This window comes from Lepidochelys olivacea (assembly GCF_965140295.1).
Source record: "Lepidochelys olivacea isolate rLepOli2 genome assembly, chromosome: 2".
In the NCBI taxonomy this organism is placed as follows: domain Eukaryota; kingdom Metazoa; phylum Chordata; order Testudines; family Cheloniidae; genus Lepidochelys; species Lepidochelys olivacea.
In genome coordinates this window covers 229,015,563-229,037,330 of record NC_140412.1, presented here as the reverse complement: position 1 = coordinate 229,037,330, position 21,768 = coordinate 229,015,563, and the positions used below count along the sequence as shown (strand labels likewise).

Below are 21,768 nucleotides of genomic sequence, written 5' to 3'. Positions count from 1 at the left end.
ATTTTGGAAGGAAAGCATTTACATGATGTAAAAACATATTTGTTGGTTGGGAAGGGGATTACAAGAGTGTAGATGAGTTTATTTAGAAATACCAGAGACCTTAAAAAACTCACAAAACTCCCCAAGTAAACTTCAACTCAATCCCATTCAACCACAAACTGAAGAGACACACTTTTTACAATTGTATACAGTTAATTTTTTATCCAATTAATGTATCATTTTTAATGGAGTAGGAAATTCACAGTTTATGACCTTTCTTACAAAGAAGGCATCCTAAAATGTTGATAAGGCAATGCCGAGAAGCATTTTAACCCAGTTTGCCAGAGAACGTTTTCTCCATACGGTGACCTGCTTCAGCAAATTGTAGCTCAGGAAATGCTATGTATTGTGCATGTCTTTTATTCAGATAAAAATCTGCCCCCCCTTCCCTCCCTTCAAGTTTTTCCATAATGACTTACCTGCCTTTGGACAGCTATGTCCGCTATCGTTGTTTGGTCTGATGTCTCAGATGCTCGTTATCTTTATAGCTTCAACACCATACTAGATGCTCCCCTGCACAGCACAGTCCATTGTTTGTGTCTCAGTACGGAATGCTATCCGTGTGACCCACTTCCCATGCTGCACACACATGCTCTCTCACTTGTATACTGTGCAGTAGTTGGCAGAGCCTAAAATGAATAACTAAATTAATTTAGTTTTTAGGCCCAAAGAACTAAGTCTACCTTTAATCAAATTTGAAATAATTTTTAGATCCTAAAAACTAGTAGATAATTCAGATATAGGGTTCTGTTCTGTCTCATAGAGCCAATACAGGAAAAGAAAATTTGCCATCTCTACCTAGTACGATTTAAAGCACAAGGTTCATAAATGAACTGGGTTTATTAGAAAATATACAACTCTTATTCTAACCAATCTTTGCTAATTCATAAGTTACAGACTACAGTAGAAGAAAAATAAAGTATGGGGAAGGGGAAAATAAGCCCCAGAAACACACCTAGGAAGAGAGTAGGACTTGTATGCAGCATTGTACACAATAACTTCTGAGTAAAATTTCCAAAGCACCTAAGTGACAGAAGCACTTAGGAGCCTATGTTTCTCAGAAAGTCAAGAGACCTTAAGATCCTTGTACCTAAAGGTGTATGTCTATGCTGTAATTGGACATCTGATTGCAGCTCAGATAGGCCTAGCACTAGCTTTAATCTAACTAGTGCAGCTAAAATGAGTGGTGAAGATGAGGTGGTGGCCTAGACCTCAGCATAGTTAGCAACACAACTCTTGAAAATTCTTGCTGTCTACTCTGAAGATCTATTTGAAATCATATAAGAATATTGTGATTATATTAACAAAATGTTACTCTGAACAAAGCTTCTTGGGTATTTTTCACTTTCCAAGTATATAGTTACTTAATAGGGGACTTTTAAGACAAATTTAACTGAGGAAAAAGTATACCAAAAGGAACGTATCTTGCCAACCTGTTGTTGTTTCAGACATTTGTTTTCATACATTCTTCTGCCTGATCCTGCCAGGAGATCAAAATCCTGGGCTAGAGCTGCTGCTTGACCTGGGATACGCTCAGAGCAGCTTGATTGGGGTAGGAGGCAAGTGGCTTTAAGCCAGAAATTGTTCCCTAGTCCTGGAATTGGCTGTGTACTGGACTGTTCCCCAGCATGTCCAAACTGCCTCAGGCTATTCTGGCAGCTCAGGATTTCTGGGACTTAAGGATGCCCCAGCCAGGCTTCCTTCCCCCCAGCCACACTCCCTATATGGGCAGCTGCACTAGTTCTACACCACCCAGTGATCCATCTTCCACAAGGGGCATCCTCAGGGATCCGGTAAGCTAGTTTTCTGACTACTTTGCTTGAATTGGGCAAAGCTGTCAGAGCCAGCCTGAAAATTGGGGACCCCTGTATTTGACCTTGCCACATTACCATGAAAATGATTAACATGTTAAACAAATTCATTATATGACTTCATTGAATGGTGAAGCAGATAAGCTCTGAAAGAGAATGAACCTTTGTTTAATGAAGAAATATACTGGATAATCAACAAAAATGTGCTGGAGAAAATAAGATTCAGTTGCTTTCCACATATCTAAATGTTAATTACAATATATTAGAAATATTTTTTCTCCATTGTATAAAGTCCCTCTGTAAAATATGTTATTTTCTAAAATATATTTAGCTTAGTAATTCCAGGGTGGCCTTAATTTATATGAGAGGGGCTTTCTCATGAGTAGAAAAATGGTTATGTCTGCATAGAAAATTTAGACAACAAGCTAGTTTGGAGGGGTAAAAGTAGCTGGAAATTTTCATGTTAAATATTTGCTGACCAAATATAAACACACCCGAGAAAATGATTTTTACTTGGTATCCAACATATTTTTGTCTTCTGGTCAGTTTCTGATGATCAGGGTTTTTTCTGGGCCCTAAGTAATTTAGAAGAAAAGAAATGATCAAATTAAAAAAGGAACACACAATGTTTGAAGTCTAGGCTACAGGCAACAGTGTCTGATTCCCTGGAGAAATGAAGTAGTATTAGTATGTAAAGCTTGAAGTGCCCCAGACTGTCTCAGTAATTAGAAGGTAGTAAATATTGATTGAAGGCAGTTTGTAAAGTGGCATAATGAATTATAATGCTAGAGTAAAGTAGGCTAATAATGAATATTCTATGGAGTGTACTTTGTAACCTACTTTCACATATTTTGTAAATTAAATTCTTCCTTTCAACATCTTTTTTTTTTTTTCTTTTTGTTATAACAAAGGCCACAAAGACTTTAGGTTTGAGACCAATGGAACAAAAAGACATTAAAGCAGTGCAAGAACTGATCAACAGTTACTTGAAGCAATTTAATCTTGCTCCTGTAATGGATGAAGAAGAGGTAGCCCACTGGTTCCTGCCTCAGGATCATATTATTGACACCTTTGTAGTTGAGGTAAAAACATTGGTTAACAATGTAAATAAGATATATGTAAATTCCACCCTTGCCTCCCCAGTAATATTACACAAGTAATTCAGTGTAAGGCTATATTGACATTAGGGTTTTGATGGCATCAAGATAACTACCATGAGAAGCAAGAGGGCTTTCTAGTGCACTCAGAGCCATGATCTATACTTAATCTTGCATTGTAGCATTTGTGGAGCTTGACATAGTTTCTCCATTTTGCTCTTTATATTAAACAGAGAACAGTAAACATTATTGTACATTCTAATATTCTAATCGCATGATAAGAAAACACTTATTTTTGGAGTCTGTATGGACTGCAGTGGTAATGTAACAAGTTGATTAAATAAGAATTCTAAAACTCTGAAAGTGATGACCATCTGGGAGGCACTCTACATTTTTAAAAATCTTGTTTGCTTTTCACCACCCCTTTTTGGAAGAAAACAATTTGATTACAAGTATTAATATTTGAATCTGCTTTTCCAGAAAGAAAGGAGCTGCTAAAATGACTGACATGAGGAAATGAGAATCTGATTGGGGTCTGATGTCATTCCTTCAGATGTCAAATAGGAACTCCATAGCAGGCCAGCACAAAATTTAAATCCCGCTTAACTGGTTTCAGGTGCACCTATTTATGTGGAGAGTCCCAGTATTGGATAAACCTGCTTCAAATGTAATCTGATACTCAATTTAATAGTTTAAGTTCACACCTCTTGGTGCTATTATTTGTGGGTAAAATTTTAAAAATGACCCATGTAGCTTAGGAACCTACATTCCATTGAAAGCTGCTAGTCACTATGTTAAATTTGTTTGCTCGTGCTTAGAAATCCTTTTAGGATGAAAGAAACTACAGAAAAGTTAGATTGCAATTACGTTAAGAAGGCTGCCTTCACAGCACAAATGGCCAAAGGCTTTGTTTTGTTTTCAGTTCAAAATGCTGGTACTAAAGACCATAGCAAAATGAAAGGGGAGACCTTAATAAAGCTCATAATCCCTGAATTAACATTTCTAGCATCCTTAATGGTGAACGTGCAGAGTCATTGGAGGTGTTTTCTTAAGGTCCATAATTAATTCACCTCTGTGATACAGAGCTCAGCAGAGACATCCTCATGTTTGATATTTGAACTTTACATCAGAGGTCCTTAAAAAAGACATCCCCCTTATCACACTTCAAGTACCCTTTTGAGCTACTCTGGTACAATTTGGTATACTCATTCAACGTGAATCACTAGAGCTGATCTAAATATGCTACATATTTTCCACAAAAAAATTGCTGTCAAAAAGCAAAAAAATTCCTTTTTCAAAGAACTGGAAAAATGTTGAGAAAAAAAGACTGAGGGGGGACTGATAAGTCTTCAGATATGTTAAGGACTGTTACAAAAGAAGACAGTGATCAGTTGTTCGGAGGAAGGTAGGACAAGAAGTAATTGTCTTTACAGCAGGTAATATTTAGATGAAATATTAGAAAAACTTTCTAACTACAAGGGTAGTTCAGTACTGGAACAGATTACCAAGGGAGGTTGTGGAATCCCCATCATTGAAGGTTTTTAAGAACAGGTTAGACAAAAACCTGCAAGGGAAGATCAAGGCATACTTGGTCGGTCCTGCCTTAGTATGGGGGGGATGGACTAGATGACCTCTCAAGGTCCCCTCCAGCCCTGCCTTTCTGTTTATGAAATTAAGATGTTCCGAGGGCATCAATTCTGTGCATCTGATTTTAACCAAGATTTTAACCATTTTTGAAGTTGTGATGAATGCGCTGTATAGAGACCAGTGCTGATAGCCATGCCCACTTGAAGGGTAGGCTTCTGGCAGCTAGTATTTGTAATTTCCCAAAATATCTGCTGCTCAGGGAGGTGGCTAAAACTGTAGCTAATTAATTACAAGTTGATTCTTCATTCAATGACTTTTTTCTTCCCCAGAGTTCAAATGGCATTTTAACTGATTTCCTGAGTTTCTACACGTTACCTTCAACAGTTATGCATCATCCTGTACATAAAAGCCTCAAAGCTGCCTATTCCTTCTACAATATTCATACAGAGACTCCTCTCTTGGATCTAATGAATGATGCACTCATTATAGCTAAATTGGTAAGTAACTTACTTTCCCTGTCTACTTTTCTCAAAAAAGTAGGGTAATTAAAAAAAAAATGAAAGGAAGTATTTAATGTGTAACATTCCATTTTCTTTTACTTTTAAAAGGGATTTTTAAGGCACTTGCAGAACTTAAAAAAATCTATACTAGCTTTTCTCTTCACTTTGAACAGACTAGAGAAAAAGGAAAAAATTCCCATAAGCCTGCACTATTTTTACAAAATATATTTTGAATAGTGCTGTTGATTAATCACAGTTAATTCATGTGATAAACTCAAAAAAATTAATCGCGATAAATTGCACTGTTAAACAATAGAATACCAATTTAAATTTATTAAATATTTTTGACGCTTTTCTACATTTTCAAATATATTGATTTCAGTTACAACACAGAATACGTGTACAGTGCTCACTTTATATTATTTTTATTACAAATATTTGCACTGTAAAAATGATAACAAAAGAAGTAGTATTTTTCAATTCACCTCATAGAAGTACCATAATGCAATCTCTTTGTCATGAAAGTGCAACTTACAAATTTTTTTTGTTACTTAACTGCACTCAAAAACAAAACAATGTAAAACTTTAGCGTCTACAAGTTCAACTTTAGAGCCTACAAGCCCACTACTTCTTGTTCAGCCAGTCGCTAAGAGACACAAGTTTGTTTATATTTATGGGACATAAGGCTGCCCATTTCTTAATTACAATGTCACCTGAAAGCAAGAACGGGCATTCGCATGGCACTGTTGTAGCTGGCGTCGCAAGATATTTATGTGCCAGATGTTCTAAAGAGTCATCTGCCTCTTCATGCTTCGGCCATTGTTCCTGAGGACATGCTTCCGTGTAGATGACGCTGGTTAAAAAAATAATGCATTAATTAAATTTGTAACTAAACTCCTTGGGGGAGAATTCTGTGTCTCCTGTTTACCTGCATTCTGCCATATATTTCATGTTATAGCAGTCTCTGATGATGACCCAGCACACGTTGTTTGTTTTAAGAACACTATCACTGCAAATTTGACAAAATGCAAAGAAGATACCAATGTGAAATTTCTAAAGATAGCTACAGCACTCGACCCAAGATTTAAGAATCTGAAGTGCCTTCCAAAATCTGAGAGGGACGAGGTGTGGAGCATGCTTTCAGACATCTTAACAACACTCTGATGTGGAAACTACAGAACCAGTACCACTAAAAAAGAAAATCAGTCTTCTGCTCGTGGCATCTGACTCAGATGATGAAAATTAACATGCATTGGTGCGCACTGCATTGGATCGTTATTGAGCAGAACCCATCATCAGCATGGATGCATGTCCTCTGGAATGGTGGTTGAAGCAGGCAGCATTATCTTCTGAAAACGTAAACAAACTTGTTTGTCTGAGCTATTGGCTGAACAAGAAGTAGGACTCATTGGACTTTTAGGCTCTAAAGTTTTACATTGTTTTATTTTTGAATGCAGGGGTTTTTTGGTACATAATTCTACATTTGTAAGTTCAACTTCCATGATAAAGAGATTACACTGCAGTATTTGTATTAGGTGAATTGAAAAATACTATTTTTGTTTTTTTTTTACAGTGCAAATATTTGGAATTAAAAAAATATATAAAACTGCGCGCTGTACACTTTGCATTCTGTGTTTGTAATTGAAATCAATATATTTGAAAATGTAAGAAACATCCAAAATATTTAAATAAGTGGTATTCTATTATTGTTTAGCAGTGCAATTAATCGCATGATTAATCACAATTAATTTTTTAATCACGCGATTCATCACAATTAATCACTGTTAATTTTTACATCACTTGACAGCACTAATTTTGAACAATGTTCTGTTATCAGTAAGTTCAAAGCAAGTGGTTTATTACCCTGTTTGGTAATGTGATAACTGAAACCCACAGTTTGAGTGTTGCTAAAGCCATGCAAAGCATCTGGAGCAGTGGTAGGCAACCTGCGGCCTGTCAGGATAATCCACTGGAGGGCTGCCAATCAGTTTGTTTACATTTGCATGGCCATCCGCAGCTCCCAGTGGCCGCGGTTAGCCGTTCCCGGCCAGTGGAACCTGTGGGAAGTGGCAGCCAGCATGTCCCTGCGGCCTGTGCCGCTTCCCGCATCTCCCATTGTCCAGGAACAGCAAACCACAGCCATTGGGAGCTGCGGGCTGCGTGGAAATGTAAACAAACTGTCTGGCGGCCCGCCAGTGGATTACCCTGACAGGCTGTGAGTGGGCCGCAGGTTGCCCGCCACTGATCTGGAGCATACTAGTGAAAATCTGGCCCTTAGTATCCAAATTAACAGTAAGCACTGGATATTCAATGTTAGATGAGTGTATAGTATAATTAAAATGGTGACTCATTGATGGGCTTGGACAACTTATCAAGGTTTGCAGAAATAATTTAGTTTGTATTTGTTTAGTAAAATGGAAGGGTTTATTTTGTGTTGGGAATTAGTTGAAATTACAGCTAGTAATTAACTGTTTTTGCCTTTTTAAAGCTACAAAAGTGGTATTGTATATGGAAGCAAAGAAAAGATGTGAAGTGTTTAAATAATGTATTTTCAAATTCTAATTTTTAAACACACTTTCTCACACAGAGAGAAAAACATTAATGACGCAGTTTGGGAAAATGGAGGGGAAGCCATTACAAATGAAGGGTTCAGAAGTAAATTTAACATATTCTCATGGGTTCAATGCCATCTAGCGCTAAAAGTAGTAGACACCGTGCATTACCCTTGTAAAATGTTTGTAAGTGATTGATATAGATGTATCTGGTGATATAGACCTACAGAATCAATACTCACATACTTACTTTCATTTTTAAAAAGGTGAACAATTCAGAAGTAATATAGAGTACAAATCAGCTCTGTGAACTGAAAGCAATGTGTAGTATTTTTGCTCTTCTTCCATGCATGAAGTTTTAAGACTATAACAAAATAAGGTTGGCTAAGGTGAAAAGTGAAATGGAAATTTAACAACTTATATATATACCTTTTCAAAGAACAGATGGTCTGGTTTTAATTAGTGCCCTGTTCAAATTGCTGACAGCAAAAGAAAGGGGGGAAAAGCTGTAGATAAGTATTGAGCACTGTATAATATGTTCCTTTGTAGAGACTGATGATAAACTTCCTTGAAACATGCAAATATTTCTTTCTGCTGAGAAGCCAGTGGCACATTTAATGAACAAAGTGGGTAAACTTGCTTTAGTTTTATAAATTATACTCATTCAGAAAAACACTTAGTACCTTCTTAAAATAGAATGTTATATAGATTTATATGCAAGTGGAGTACCTTTATTTACTTGAAGCTAAGACAGAGGTCTCCAGTAGTATGTACAGTTACTTAATATTTTACATTGTGTATATAAATCAGAAACAACTCACAAAGACAGATTTATGGTAACAGAAGGACTAACTATGTATCATGATCATTCTAATATTTTTTAATCATATGAGGTATTGTACCTTGATCATGGTCCTGATGGATTTCTTAAACTAAAGAGGATTGGGCTGGGTTGGAACTTGAATGGGAGATACCCATCAGATGCAGGAAGTAGTGTTTATGATCCAAGTCAATACTGTACGTCCCAGCATGGTGTTCAGGGGCCAGCATGCTACTGGAGGTTCAGGGTCAGATTTTCAAAAGTATTTAAGCACCTGGGGATTCAGATAGGTGCCTAATGTGACTTTCAAAAGCATCTAGGTGTCCAGATCCCATTGAAAGTTGATTCCCGGGCAATTTTGAAAATCCCACTAGGTGTCTGTCTGCATCTTTAGGTGCCTAAATACCTTTACAAATCTGGTCCCCAGTGTTTAGATGAAGGGGGAGAGAGGGAATGTAAAATATCAGCTAATCACGAGCTAATTACAACAAAAATCACTCTTAAATAAAAGGAAAACAGGAAGCTGTCCTTTTGTCGGTAATTTGTGGTACAGGAAGTGCAACTCTTTATTATCTGAGGAAGTGAGCTGTAGCTCACGAAAGCTTATGCTCTAATAAATTGGTTAGTCTCTAAGGTGCCACAAGTCCTCCTTTTCTTTTTGCGAATACAGACTAACACGGCTGCTACTCTGAAACCTGTCTTTATTAAATGGCATGAGACTTTCAAAATTGTAAGTTCAGTGTTCATTTAACAGTGGTTTTAATATGAATTGTTCTAAATACATATATTCATGTAGACCAGGAGCTTCAAACTTGGATGTGTAAAGTTAAATACCTAAATCTATGTTTAAGCAAGTGGCCAGACTTTTTCAGAGGTACAGAGCACTTTTCAGCTTCTATTGAAGTCAGTGGCTTAAATCAACAAAAATATACTGGACTATACATCATTCTAATAAAAATGGAATAAATATTCAAGAATGAAGAATTACAAGTTGCTACATGTGTGTATCTAAAATTATAAAAAAAATTCTATATCTTGTGAAATGATGTGATAATTAGATTACAGTGTACGGTGTAGCGTTAAGGTTGTATGTGCAGATTTAACTTCGTCATTTCCTGACTTTTGAGAGCTTAACTGTGCAGCTTTACTGTTCTTTTCTCTTAGTTCTGATGAAATTTCTGCAGGAGAAAGGCTCTGTGCTGCTAATTTTGAAGTAGTTCAGCTTTTACTTTCCCTGATGCAGAGGCCTTGCCTCTTTTTTTGTGTACTTCCTGTACATTTTTTCATAGCACATCTAACTTAGATATGTATGCATGGCAAGAACTTCTTTAGTAGCCTAACGTAGTGAGAAGTCTGTGCAAAATGTACATATGGTATGTGTCTGTGTTGTTTTTTTTTTAAAGGGGCAGTAACTTGGTCAAAACAAAAATATTTTTACCAAAATATTTAAAGGTACTTATTATGGCAGAAGTCTGTTTGCATGCCAAATTTCAGCTTTATGCTTCCTGCTATTCCAGCATTAATCTGTTTTGTTTTGTTTTTTTAATCACTTTCTTTATAATGGGGAAATGGGGTTTTTTGGGGGGGGGCTTCAGTCTCTTCTTGCTCAAACAGTTGAACATTGTTGCTGCTGTTACTAATAAGTTGTATTACAGTTGCGCCTAATGGTGTGCTCCACTCACACAGAGGGGAGCCCCAGTGAATTCAGTGGAGCATGACAAAAGGGCAGCAAGTGTGTGACAAACTGGAATATCAGAGCCTAATTCAAGACAACGGCTCCTAGGCACTACAGTAATACAAATAATAATAATGAGTCAGTTTAACGAAGAGTGGAAAGGAATTGGGTGGATGGGGATGTGAAAAGGCCAGTTTACAGTAGAAACTCAAGAGTACTCAGTTTCTGTGGCATCTTGATGGTAAAGAGACTTCTGTAATGGCAATGGATTTGGGGGAGGGAGGAAGGAGACAGTTGGCAGAGGGCAAGTGAGCAAGAGAGGCGCACATGCAATGAAGACATAGATGGAGATCAAATTCTTGCATCACTTTTAGGAAGGGACCAAACTTGAACAAATTAAATCCTGAAAATATAAAAAATATAAATGACTGAAAACAGGTTAGGATTGATGTGTTTATGCAGCCTCAATTATAGCAGCTAGTACTGTGCATGCTCAAATGCAGTTTAATGTAGACTAAAAACTAAGATCAATCTTGACTATTGTGCAAAGAAACAAACCTATAACATTGAAACTGCATTAGGATTATTTTGATGTTTTACCCCGGAATGTCACCTGACAGTGTCCTACCTCCTAGAGCAGTGGTTCTCACCCCGTGGGCCACTTGAAGACCAATCAGCACACAGCTGCGGCCCATGTTGTGACATTCTCAGGGCTCTAACTATGGCAGGAGCATATGTCCCAGGCACAGGCCAGCAGGGGGGTGCAAAAATGGGGCAGCACAGGATCAGGCCTAGCAGCATCAGCAGGAAACCAGGGTGCTGAGTGCCCCTCCCCCCACTCCACCCTTACCCCATGGGTCCAGTGACCCTGGCTGGAGCTGGCTCCCTGGCACTAGGACTGCAGGCGGGCAGGGCAAGCTGCATGGCTAAGCTATGTGTAACCAAGGTAGGAGACCAGTGGGCAAGGGAAGTGGGGTTCTGGGGGCTAGGGCCCTAGGGAGGGGGTGCAGGGGGCTGGGGCGTGGGAAGGCGGGTGCAGCCAGTGTATGGGGGACAGACTGTAGGTGTGTGGACTGGTGGCAGTCCCTGGATGGAGGGGTTGAGGGCTGGGAGAAGATACTGGTGGGGGAGTCTCTGGGTGGAGGACTGGATGCTGGAGGGGGCAGTCCCTGCGGTGCTGTTCTGCCCTGGACCAGGCACCCTGTCTCTGCAGGGCAGGCACGTGTGCCAGACCAGTGTTGGGGGGGGGGTCCTGGATGCTGGGGGGACAGTTCCAGGAGTATTCCCTGGGTGGTGGGGCTGGGTGCCTGGAGGACAGTCCCTGGCTGGGGTGAGCACCCCACACCGGGCAGGGCTCCACAGCCATGCTCTCCAGGCACCAAGCCCAGCCACACCACCAGCAGCAGCGTGTCATGTCATGCCACCCCTCCAATAAATTAATGGTAAGTTAATGTTTTGACTTATTTTGCTAATTTAAAATGCTCTTGGTAGACATTTGCCAGTATTGAAATGAAAGGTGCTAAATTGATTTGAATTGTATTGCTGTCATATAACAAATACTAAATCTTTTTTTTTTTTTTTTTTTTTTGGTAGCTGTATTGCAGCAGTTCTCAAACTCTGGGTCGGGACCCCAAAGTGGGTCACGACCCTGTTTTAATGGGGTCACCAGGGCTGGTGTTAAACTTGCTGGGTCCTGGGGCTGAAGCCGAAGCCTGAGCTTTGGCTTCCATTAAGCTTCAGCTTCCATTTAGCTTCACACCCACACAGGGCAGCAGGGTTTATGCTGTGGCCCCCCTGCCCAGGGCAGCAGGGCTTGAGGGGGGCTCAGGCGTCTGTCCCCCAGCTGGGGTCGTGTAGTAATTTTTGTTGTCAGAAGGGGGTCTCGATGCAAAGAAGTTTGAGAATCCCTGTTGTGGATGGGGCCCACGTAACACAGAGAGAGCTATATGCGGCCCACAGTGGTAAGTAGGTTAAGAACCACTGTTCTAGAGATATAACCTTCAGTCTAAATTCCTCTGTGTGATATGCAGACAGAATTACTTCCTATTGGAAAAATCTTCTATTCTGCATGCATATCAGAATGCAGGATCAGATCTAATGTCTATTTAGTGAAAATTGTTAGACTCTTGGACACATTTATACCCATTATGTGTATATATAAAGTATCATTTGAAAATCAAAATAAAATTTCAAAAATGTTTTGATATTTCCAGAAAGGATTTGATGTGTTCAATGCACTAGACTTGATGGAAAACAAAACATTCCTGGAAAAACTCAAGTTTGGGATAGGAGATGGGAACTTGCAGTATTATTTGTACAACTGGCGGTGTCCTGGTATGGAATCCGAAAAGGTAAGAGAAAAAAGAGCTTCTGTGCACACTTAACAATAAAAATAAATTAACTTAAGAATGTCAAAACAGACAAAACTTTTAAATATTTGTTTTAAATTGAACATCTAAGATTCATAATTAAGTTCAAAAAGCCAGTATTTGTTGCTATAGTTGCATTAACTAGTGCATTTTGCCCCTTCCTTTAGGTTGGTCTTGTATTACAATAAGGAGTACCCTTGTGTTTCTAGAACTCTGAAGTTGTCATTTGGATTGATTTAATCTACATAACCGTTCTTGGAACAGTATTGTTCAAGAGGAGTACAAGCACAACGTCGGTGAAATTGAAATAATCCATCAAACCTAAAATAATGAAGAAATCCATATCTGACCTTTTACACATTTTCAGATGGAATGGAAAAAGTTCATGAAACTTTTATTGTCCATAAAAAGAATAAAAGCACATTCATTTAATTTTCAAAGCTTAGCTCGCACCTTGATAAAAAGAAGGTATTTTTTCCACTCTGTAGAAAAGACTGTTTTGTACAAACTGAACTGCAGTGGTGGATTAGGGTACAAAAATCTTGCTATTATGTGAATGAACTGCTGCATTTCTATTTATTAAGTGGTGGTGTATGTTTGTCAGTGTAACAGAATGAAGGATCCAAACGGAGTATCTTTGCTTATAAAATTCACATGGATGTCATCATTTGGGGTAAAATAATGGAGTTATGATACATTTGTAGCTAATATGAAAGTCTTCGATGTTTTTGTAACTGGCGCAGTATGAAAATGTGCTGGTTTGACTAGTGCATTTGTTTCTCCATAAGCAACGCTGCCAAATCAATAAAAATACAGATTTGTACTTTGATCTTCAATAGATCAGTGGATTGATTCAGTAGTATTGCACTGTTCAGTGCAGATACCTATGTTGCCAGAAAGATTATAAATTACTGTACTTAATTTACAGTTGTGGCACAAAACCTTAGTTTTTCTGCAGTAGATCAACATCAGCCTGTGTGTAAAACTAAGAATTTTGGTAATGCTATCAAAATATTTATAATTTTGAATGTTTTCAATGCTTCTGCAAAATTGCACATATTCCTTTGTTTACTTTGAAGTCTGTAATTCTAACGAAAAGTATCTTGTGTAAATAAGTATTCATAAATTGTTACTGGTAGTGTTTTTATCCTGAATTTTGAACAATAGGTTTCACTGTACATAGTGCCAGTAATCGAGAGAGATACATGCTTCTCCTTCTCCCCTGGAAAGACTATGTACTGGCCTTAACTTAAATGCAACAACCTGATTTTTATTTCCTCATGAATGCTCTGCAACCAGAAGCATTTGGTATACACTCCATAATGCCATACTCACAGCTTAAACTGTGATGGCAGTTCTTAAGAGTTTAGGTATGCTACAGTCACATGAGCAGCAAAATCTACAGTTCTAGCTGAAAGTGCCAAATACCGGTGAAGGTTACATGCTGTGCAGGTATTTTGGACATTACTTGAATATTTGGTGAAATATTTATGGATAAACTTGGCTTTAACACCCCCATAATTCTAAATGTGAGATCAAATTTTGCTCAACATTAGGAGCTGTCTGAAATTAGCCATGTAGATAGAGATATTTAGTTGTACCTCTTTATCACTGGACTTAACATGTCTTGTAAGGCAGCTTATTTCACAAAAGTCATTCTTTTATAATGGAAGGGGACTCTACCCCATATGTACAGGGCTAACAGGCTCTCAGGCTTTGTCTAAACTGTGACTTAAAGGTATATTGCTAGCTAAATGTGTTCTAACCCATACTAATACACAGTTACTCGAGTGTGCACCGTGCAGTCTGCTTCAATATGTGCTCAAGTTAAAGCACACTGCCCTTGTCTACATTAGACTTTGAAAGGTAGTACATTCCAACACCCCATAGTTAGCTTCCAATTATCTACAGTAGAATTTTATTGGCCACTTATGTTGTTAAAGCTAAAATAGTTTGTAACTTAGAGTCAGTGAGGGCCTATTGCTGGCCTGAAGAACACAAGGCTGTCTACACAGGCACATCCCGGAAAGTTGACAAATCAACTTAACCTTGCATTGATGTGCATAAGTTAAAGCCTATTAATCACTCACATAGATGCTCTCATGCAAGAATAAAGCAGCCTTAATCCGCTAGTTTAATTCTCTGCTAAAGATTGAGGATTAAACCAGTGGTTCCTGAACTTATTAATGTGAGCCACAAACTGCATTTTGTCTTTTTTTGGACCTACCATTGCCCTCAGCCCCAGCACTGCAACCCTATATCCCATCTAGGTCCAGAGGAGGTGAGGGGAGGGTTTGGAGAGTTGAGCTCACCCTGGACTCACCCCACAGTGGCAGTTCCTGTCCTGGGGGGATGGGGAGGGTTGGCCCCAGCTGTGAGCATTGCAATGTGGTGCATGAGGATGCAGCACCACTCAGGTTTGCATGCCCCCCAAGTTTGACAGAGGGATGGCCAGGCTAAATTTGAGTGAATGGGGTTGCAGTACCACTTTGGTAGGCAAGCAAATTTGAGTGGCACTGCATCATGGCACACAGGGTTGCAATGCCACTCATGTTTGGCCCTTCTAATCCTCTATCATGATAGAGTAGCTGCACCGAACTTGAGTGCCACTGTAACCACAAGGATCAAGTTGCAACACCCAGCATGGGGAACTGGACCAAGTCCCACAGGACAAGAGCTGGGCAGGTTTTCCCTCCAACACCCCTACCATATTGGGGCCTCCCATCTGCACCAAACTGGGAAAAGTGTATATTAGCCTAAATCTGGGCTCAGCAATGGGTTATTCTGACCCTGGACACGGCAACCCACTGCTTGGGAAACACGGTCTTAAACTACAAGGCCATTTTATTCCTGAATGAGAACAGCTATTGGGGGAAGGGTGGTAATGTGCTTTAATATAGTTGATTCACCTTAACTTTCCTGAGTGACAAGCCTCAAGAACACACATAGCAAGGCTAAAAATTAGTATCTGCCTTTTTTTTTTTTCTCCCAGACAGGGGCCTGTGGGCATTTTGCTATTAGAAGCCTCTGCTACATTTAAGCTTCCAATAGCCTCATTACAATGGAATCACTGCTTTTGACCTTTTTAATTTGTTCCCTTAACTTGTACATGAGTGGAGGGTGAAGCGGAATCCAGAATACAGGTAGCCTAGATAATCTTTGACCTGGAACATGGAAGTTTCTCCCCTATTTAAAAAAAAATAAACACAGGCTCACTTAAAGAAAGAGGTTTTTGCTAGCTTTCTTCCTGAAGGAGAAGAGTAGCTTTTGAGTAAAATGTGAGCTCTAAGTAAACTACATTTTGTTGAGATTAGTTACACACTTTTTTTTATTGGAGTCTGAGCTGCTTCACTGTTCCCTGCTTCTAAACATCCTTACACAATTTCCTGCAAAATATCTGGTGTGCGCACTTACTAATTTTACTGTTTACTGTGGCAGTTTCTTAAAGTGCATTTCCCTTCAAGAGTTAAGTATCATACCATTTTCAGCTACTTGGAATTATTACTTTAAGGTCAGGCTTGACAAAGCCCTGGCTGGGATGATTTAGTTGGGATTAGTCCTGCTTTGAGCAGGGGGTTGGACTAGATGACCTCCTGAAGTCCCTTCCAAACCTGATATTCTATGATTGTATGATTACAATTCTTACCTGCCATTTTACATACAACAGTACATAAAATATATCTGAAGTTAATGGAAATAGTTTCTAAACTCTCCCTTTATGAAATAGTTTTGACACTTAACTTCGACTTTGTATTATGTGGATTGTGTGAGAGAATGTCACGGTTTGCATACAGCAGTCTTTTTTTTAAATGCATTTTTCCTGCAACAGAAGTATTTAATTATTCATGATGATGATCAAGACTAATGTTTTCCTTTAGCATATCAGAGACCAAATATATCTGGAAACCAGTTTAGCTTGCATCTCTTGACCAAAACCAACCTCGTAGAGCAGAGTATTGACATTCAAAAACAGAGCCTGTGTGTGTGCCTACCAGTTACAGATGTTTGCTTGAAACATCTTATAGACGACCAGCTTTTAAAAAACAAAGTTTATACCAGCATGGACACTTGTTTGAATAAACTTTCAATTTTGATATTCATTTGTTTGAATAGTTACATTTAATTTTAGAGTTTTGTTCTAAGTATATTGATTCCCTAAAAACAAAAGAATTTGCTTGATGCTTTTCATTAATAGCAGGTGCACATTCTAGAACTATACCACATACCTTTAAGCCCAGGCTCTCTAAACACTAATTAAGCACATCTTAGGAAAGTGACAGGTTTCAGAGTAACAGCCGTGTTAGTCTGTGGTTACACTTACGCACACTTTTATAGATTGCATGCTTTAATGTCAGAATAAAATAAATCTGAGTTCATCTTCTGTTGGTCAATTGACTTTACATGTGAAGCCATGACATTTAAAAGCATCTAACTTAGTTACATCGGGCAGTTTCCAATACTGCATAATAATCACTTTACTCCACTGTAAAGACCTGTACTAAACTAAGTTATTTTGAAGCAGCTTTTTTCTTTTTGGGGAGTTTCCGTATCTTATTTGGATTTGGAACAAGCTTTTTAATTCTGAGAGCTTGTAAAGTTACATTTGAAGAATCCAACTTATTGCTTTCAGTACATTTCCACTTACGGCTTTGGGAGAACTCCTCCACTGAGGTCTCCATAAGCTCGGTATCTTGAATTTCCAAAGGATCAGTATATGCCTCCGCCATAGGTTGCTCACTTCTATGGTGAATCCAGGGCACATCCAACCTAGGTATCCGTGGAATTATAGCTTCTACTACTTCAGTAAAAGTATCAGAATTCTTTTTAAAACCCAGTGCTAGAACAGATGTTAAGCCAAGCATAGGTGCTATGCTTTCACTAAGACGTGGAACCTGGCCAGCTGGGACTGCTCGACTGGCACTGAGCTGAATAAGGTGCATGGTGATCATAGTAGGTTTTGCAGATTTACACACCAGCACTAGAAGTAGTTCATTTTTTTCCAAAGATCTAGTAACCTCATTAATTCCAATAGCAAGCTGATTTCTGATGTTTAAGTCAGTCCATCCTTGTTCTTGTTGAATATGGTCTGTTTCCTTCTCCTGTGGAAGTACACTACAATCACTAGCATCACATTTTTCTTTAATTTGCCTTTTTGCAATAGAACGCTTTTTCCTCCTTCGAGTCTCAATCTTTTTAAATCCAATATGTTTAATCCTTTCTTCCAAGGTCTGGAGTATAAAGTGCATATCATCTCCTTCTAGGGTATTCCACTTGATATCATATGGGTTATTTAAAGATGTTTTTACAGTAATTTTCCTTGCTTTACGGACTGATCCACCTCTGGCCTGAGTAACTGACATCTTGATGCTTTTCTCTGTGTTTTGACACTTCAGCTATGAATCAGAGAAAAGAGGAAACTACTAGTTAATATTTTAAAGATACCCAAAGTGAACAGTCTTTAAAAAGTGCCTCTCTTGGGCGTGCAAGTCAAACTCTTTCTATTGCAACAGATCTGTGTTTCTCAGTACTTTTCCTAATGTTTTAAGAGATTTAGAGCCTGTTTCACACCAGCGCAGTACCACTTTTAAAAAAATCTTTACAAAAAGTACATTCAGGAATCACCAATGAAATTAATAGGCAGCAGCTTTAAAACAAAAGGAAGTACTTTTTCCACAACACAGAGTCAACCTGTGAACTCATTGCCAGGGGATGCTGTGAAGATCAAAATCATAACTGGGTTCAAAAAAAGAACAAGATTGTCAGGGATGCAACTCCATGCTTTAAGTGTTCCAAGTCTCTGATTGCCAGAAGCTGTTCTATTCATTGCCTCTGAAGCACCTGGCATTGGCTGCTGTCGGAAGACAGGATACTGGGCTAGATGGATTAGTCTGACCCAGTGTGGCTGTTCTTATGTAGTATCAGACTTCAGGAATTACTTGGCACCATAGCACCTGCTCCATTCATTAATGAAAAAGCAACAAGTCAAGACTTGTGCCAAAAGTGATGCATCTGAAACTGCACAGAGGCTGCTAGAGGCTCTACAGATTGAAAAACTAAGTCAAAGCAAACTGCTGAAGTTGTAAGAAACAAATACATTTAATTTTTACTGCTGCACATCTCTATTTTGGAAACACTATCAAGAGAACAATGCTCTGAACCTATAGTATCTCAACTGTAGCAAATTATTTTATATTCTTGAATTCATGAAGTATCTTTACTTTGATTAGCAGTCCTCAATCTTTCCCCTTTTGTGATGTAATTCACATTAGCAGGTGTTCTTGTTTATTGGCGTTTAGAAGATATAATTTTTTAAAACTAATTAAGTTGTAAGATGTAAGATAAAAGGAGCAACCTAAAGGCTGAAGCAACTACAAAACAGAAAGGTAAGTATATGCTACTGCTGGAGAGGCTGAATGTGTTTCCCAAGGGCACAGCCTAAGACGAGAAATGGCAGCCTATGATGGAGTGGGGCAAAATGAGAATTACCTTTTGGATTTTCTTCATCTGAAGACTTTGAATGAGGGACCTTATGGCATATGCATACCCTTCATACTGGACAGAGACCAAGAAAGAAGACAGCAGTAGTGTAGTTCACAAAAACTAGTAGGACAGAAAAGAGAGATTAGCCAGGCTCAGATCTCATTGTGTGGAAGGGGTTTTGCTCCATGAGATTTGATTTCTCTTCTCTCCTTCCCAAATAATCAGATTAAGGGAGAGGGATAGTAAAAGTAAATTTCCTATGGGTTCTCTACATTGTGTGTACTTTGTACCACAATTTTATGTAATACAGGTGCATTGTTTTTGTTCAGGTCTCATTTAATATTGGGCCCCTGGTCCTAAGATCATCCTAGATGTTATAAAGATGAATATTTTAAAAGCGAGTACATACATGGGGCTTAAAAATACACTTGTGAGCGGGAAGCCTTTCCTGGGGAATGTGCGGGTTATGGCTTCAATTTTTGTAGAATTGTTTAAAATAAGTTTTCAGCCCTTATGCATGCAAATGTAATATCACAAACATGAACCACGTATAACATGTGCTGAAAGACACCTTCAACACTTCTGCTGTTAGGTAAAGCTATAAGCAACAGCAATAGAATGAAATTAGCAAGTATCTAGTTAGTTTTGCAAGATCTTTCTAAGAAACTTGTTGACAACAGTGACGCTGTGAGTAATGATGCATTTTCACGTTTGCTGCCCTGGAAAGATCTGAGCAGAAGAGGCAGACACTGAAATTATTCACTGGATAAGGTGATCAAAAAAAAGGAAGATAGGATGACTGCCATAGCTAAAGGAGGAATATAGTGGTAATCACCAGGAGTAACAGACTAGGATTATATCCCTGGACTAATCTGGTGGAGACCCTCACGTATCACCTATAGCTTTTATATTTACCTCTGACTAGTAGGTTTAGTTGTCCAAACAGTAGATGTTCTGGTAAATATCTGAAGCCCTGTAGATACCTCAGAACATCAAACCTAAGAAATAATGGTAAACTGTGATTATGGACAAAATATCAACATTTAGCCTTGCTTATCTGCTCCCCATTGGACTAATGTTTAAAACCTGCCACTTCTCTATTCAGAAACGAAGACCAACATCCAACTCCAGTGACAGACCTGGAACCATGCAGCAGGTGGCCAATCCCAACCCATCTTAACTTATCCCCACCTGACCCAGAACCTCCCCTCCGCCCGGCCACCTCCTGAGCCGCAATCCCTCTCCCCCAAACTCCCGCCCCCACCTGACCCAGAACCCCCCCACCCCCCGGCCACCTCCTGAGCCGCAATCCCTCTGCCCCAAACTCCCGCCCCCACCTGACCCAGAACCCCCCCTCCCCCCAGCCACCTTCTGAGCCGCAATCCCTCTGCCCCAAACTCCCGCCCCCACCTGACCCAGAACCCCCCCCTCCGCCCGGCCACCTCCTGAGCCGCAATCCCTCTCCCCCAAACTCCCGCCCCCACCTGACCCAGAACCCCCCCACCCCCCGGCCACCTCCTGAGCCGCAATCCCTCTGCCCCAAACTCCCGCCCCCACCTGACCCAGAACCCCCCTCCCCCCGGCCACCTCCTGAGCCGCAATCCCTCTGCCCCAAACTCCCGCCCCCACCTGACCCAGAACCTCCCAAGCCCCCTCTAGCCCGCAGAGGGGCGGGAACCCTTTACCCCCCCCCGTCATGACCCAGAACTGCACCCCAACTCCTCCTCCCGCCTCGCACCGGGCCCTCTCCTCACCCTCGGACCAAACCGCCGGCCCCAGTCACGTGCCTCAACCGCTGCCTGATCCAGCCTCCGAGGGCCCCGCCGCCTCTGGCCGACACCGCGCCGCGGGCAGGCCGGGCCTCTCGGCAGGGACAACGCCGCGAGACTCGCCCCCTCCCACCAGGCCACGGCGCGCCCGGCTGCCGGCGCTGAGAGCCTCGCAGGCCGCGGTGCGCCCGCAACGTGCCGCCGGGGGGCGCTGCAAGAGCGGCCGGGCCCCGGTAGGCCTCGCCCTCTCGCTCCGCTTTTCGGCGCGTCTCAAGCGCGTGTCACGTCTTCCGGGCCCGGGGTACCCGTGGCAGCCTCCGGGCCCGGAGTAGCGACGTCTGAGGGGCGGGGGTGTCACGATTTGCTGCCCCTGGACCTTTCGCATCTTCTGCTCCAGGTCTTCCAGGGGCTAGCGATTTGCCGGTGGGGCTGTGCTGTGAGCCCTCTGCTTTTTGATAGCTCGTGGTGTACGCTGTATGCCCCTGGGCACCGATAGAGAGAGGTATTTTTAAACCTTTCAAACACTTTGCTATTTTAAGCTGGCGTATGAACAGAAACAGTTTGCTTTTTGTTCCGAGGTGTTTTCAAAAACAAGCATCTAAACGTATGTATAGATACAGAGTTATGAACCCCTTTTTGTCTGTACCGAAATGGACAGTAAAACTTAACGTCTCGATTACTCGTTTATATTCCAGCTGTGTTATTCCGGGAAAAACAAAAATATTTTTGAAAACCATAACACAATGTAAATTTTTTGTAAACTGTGCACACTTTTTGCACTTATGCTTTCTCCTCATCAGTTATTTTTTTCTTCATTTGTCCCATCTGGAATGCAGGGAATATGTGCCCACCTCTTAAAAGTAACAGATGAGAAAATGAAATCACAGAATTAATAATGCTACACATAATTTTTATTCACTGATAAAATGCTATTCCTTCCACATTAAGCATTACCTAAGATTTGACTATCAGCATTGGTGAAAATGTTTTCTGCTGTGGAATTATTACAAGAATCCTGATCCTTAGGCAGGTTATTGCATTGGATCTGTATTCAACTGGCTAGATGTTG

General features: G+C 40.2%; 2 protein-coding genes across 7 annotated transcripts in view; one reads left to right on the top strand and one right to left on the bottom strand.

Annotated features, from left to right (window-relative positions):
- The window catches only part of NMT2 (N-myristoyltransferase 2), a 53,656-nt gene extending 37,106 nt beyond the window's left edge, over window positions 1-16,550 (top strand). The window contains exons 9-12 of one of the 2 annotated variants that reach the window (XM_084618445.1): window positions 2,762-2,932; window positions 4,864-5,031; window positions 12,295-12,432; window positions 12,618-16,550. In XM_084618445.1, coding sequence (XP_084474571.1) covers window positions 2,762-2,932; window positions 4,864-5,031; window positions 12,295-12,432; window positions 12,618-12,638 — 498 coding nt within the window. In that variant the 3' untranslated portion in view covers window positions 12,639-16,550. Of the gene's footprint in view, window positions 1-2,761; window positions 2,933-4,863; window positions 5,032-5,992; window positions 6,461-12,294; window positions 12,433-12,617 lie in introns of those variants that run through there. The other variant, XM_084618446.1, reaches the window with a different exon arrangement.
- RPP38 (ribonuclease P/MRP subunit p38) lies at window positions 442-20,871 on the bottom strand. 5 transcript variants are annotated; one of them, XM_084618447.1, is made up of 6 exons: window positions 20,685-20,871; window positions 19,846-19,928; window positions 18,937-19,050; window positions 17,096-17,843; window positions 2,345-2,425; window positions 442-668 (listed from the first exon to the last, which is right to left on the bottom strand). In XM_084618447.1, exons 3-6 carry the CDS (start codon window positions 18,952-18,954, stop codon window positions 637-639), a joined length of 879 nt encoding a protein of 292 aa, XP_084474573.1. In that variant the 5' UTR covers window positions 18,955-19,050; window positions 19,846-19,928; window positions 20,685-20,871; the 3' UTR covers window positions 442-636. The 5 variants fall into 5 exon arrangements, with proteins under 5 accessions (XP_084474573.1, XP_084474577.1, XP_084474576.1 ...); XM_084618451.1 differs by lacking the exon at window positions 2,345-2,425 and having other exon boundaries at window positions 443-668; window positions 20,685-20,868; XM_084618450.1 differs by lacking the exons at window positions 442-668; window positions 2,345-2,425 and adding an exon at window positions 5,541-5,887 and having other exon boundaries at window positions 20,685-20,869.
- Between the last annotated feature and the right edge of the window lie 897 nt (window positions 20,872-21,768).

Excerpts from the sequence above, each read along its gene's own strand:
- RPP38 (XM_084618447.1), bottom strand. Across the intron at positions 2,426-17,095 it reads GGAGGAGTTCTCCCAAAGCC|GGCCCAGAAAAAACCCTGAT; the intron begins GTAAGTGGAAAT and ends TAAATTACTTAG. Across the intron at positions 669-2,344 it reads AGTAAAAATCATTTTCTCGG|GCTCTGCCAACTACTGCACA; the intron begins GTGTGTTTATAT and ends TATTCATTTTAG.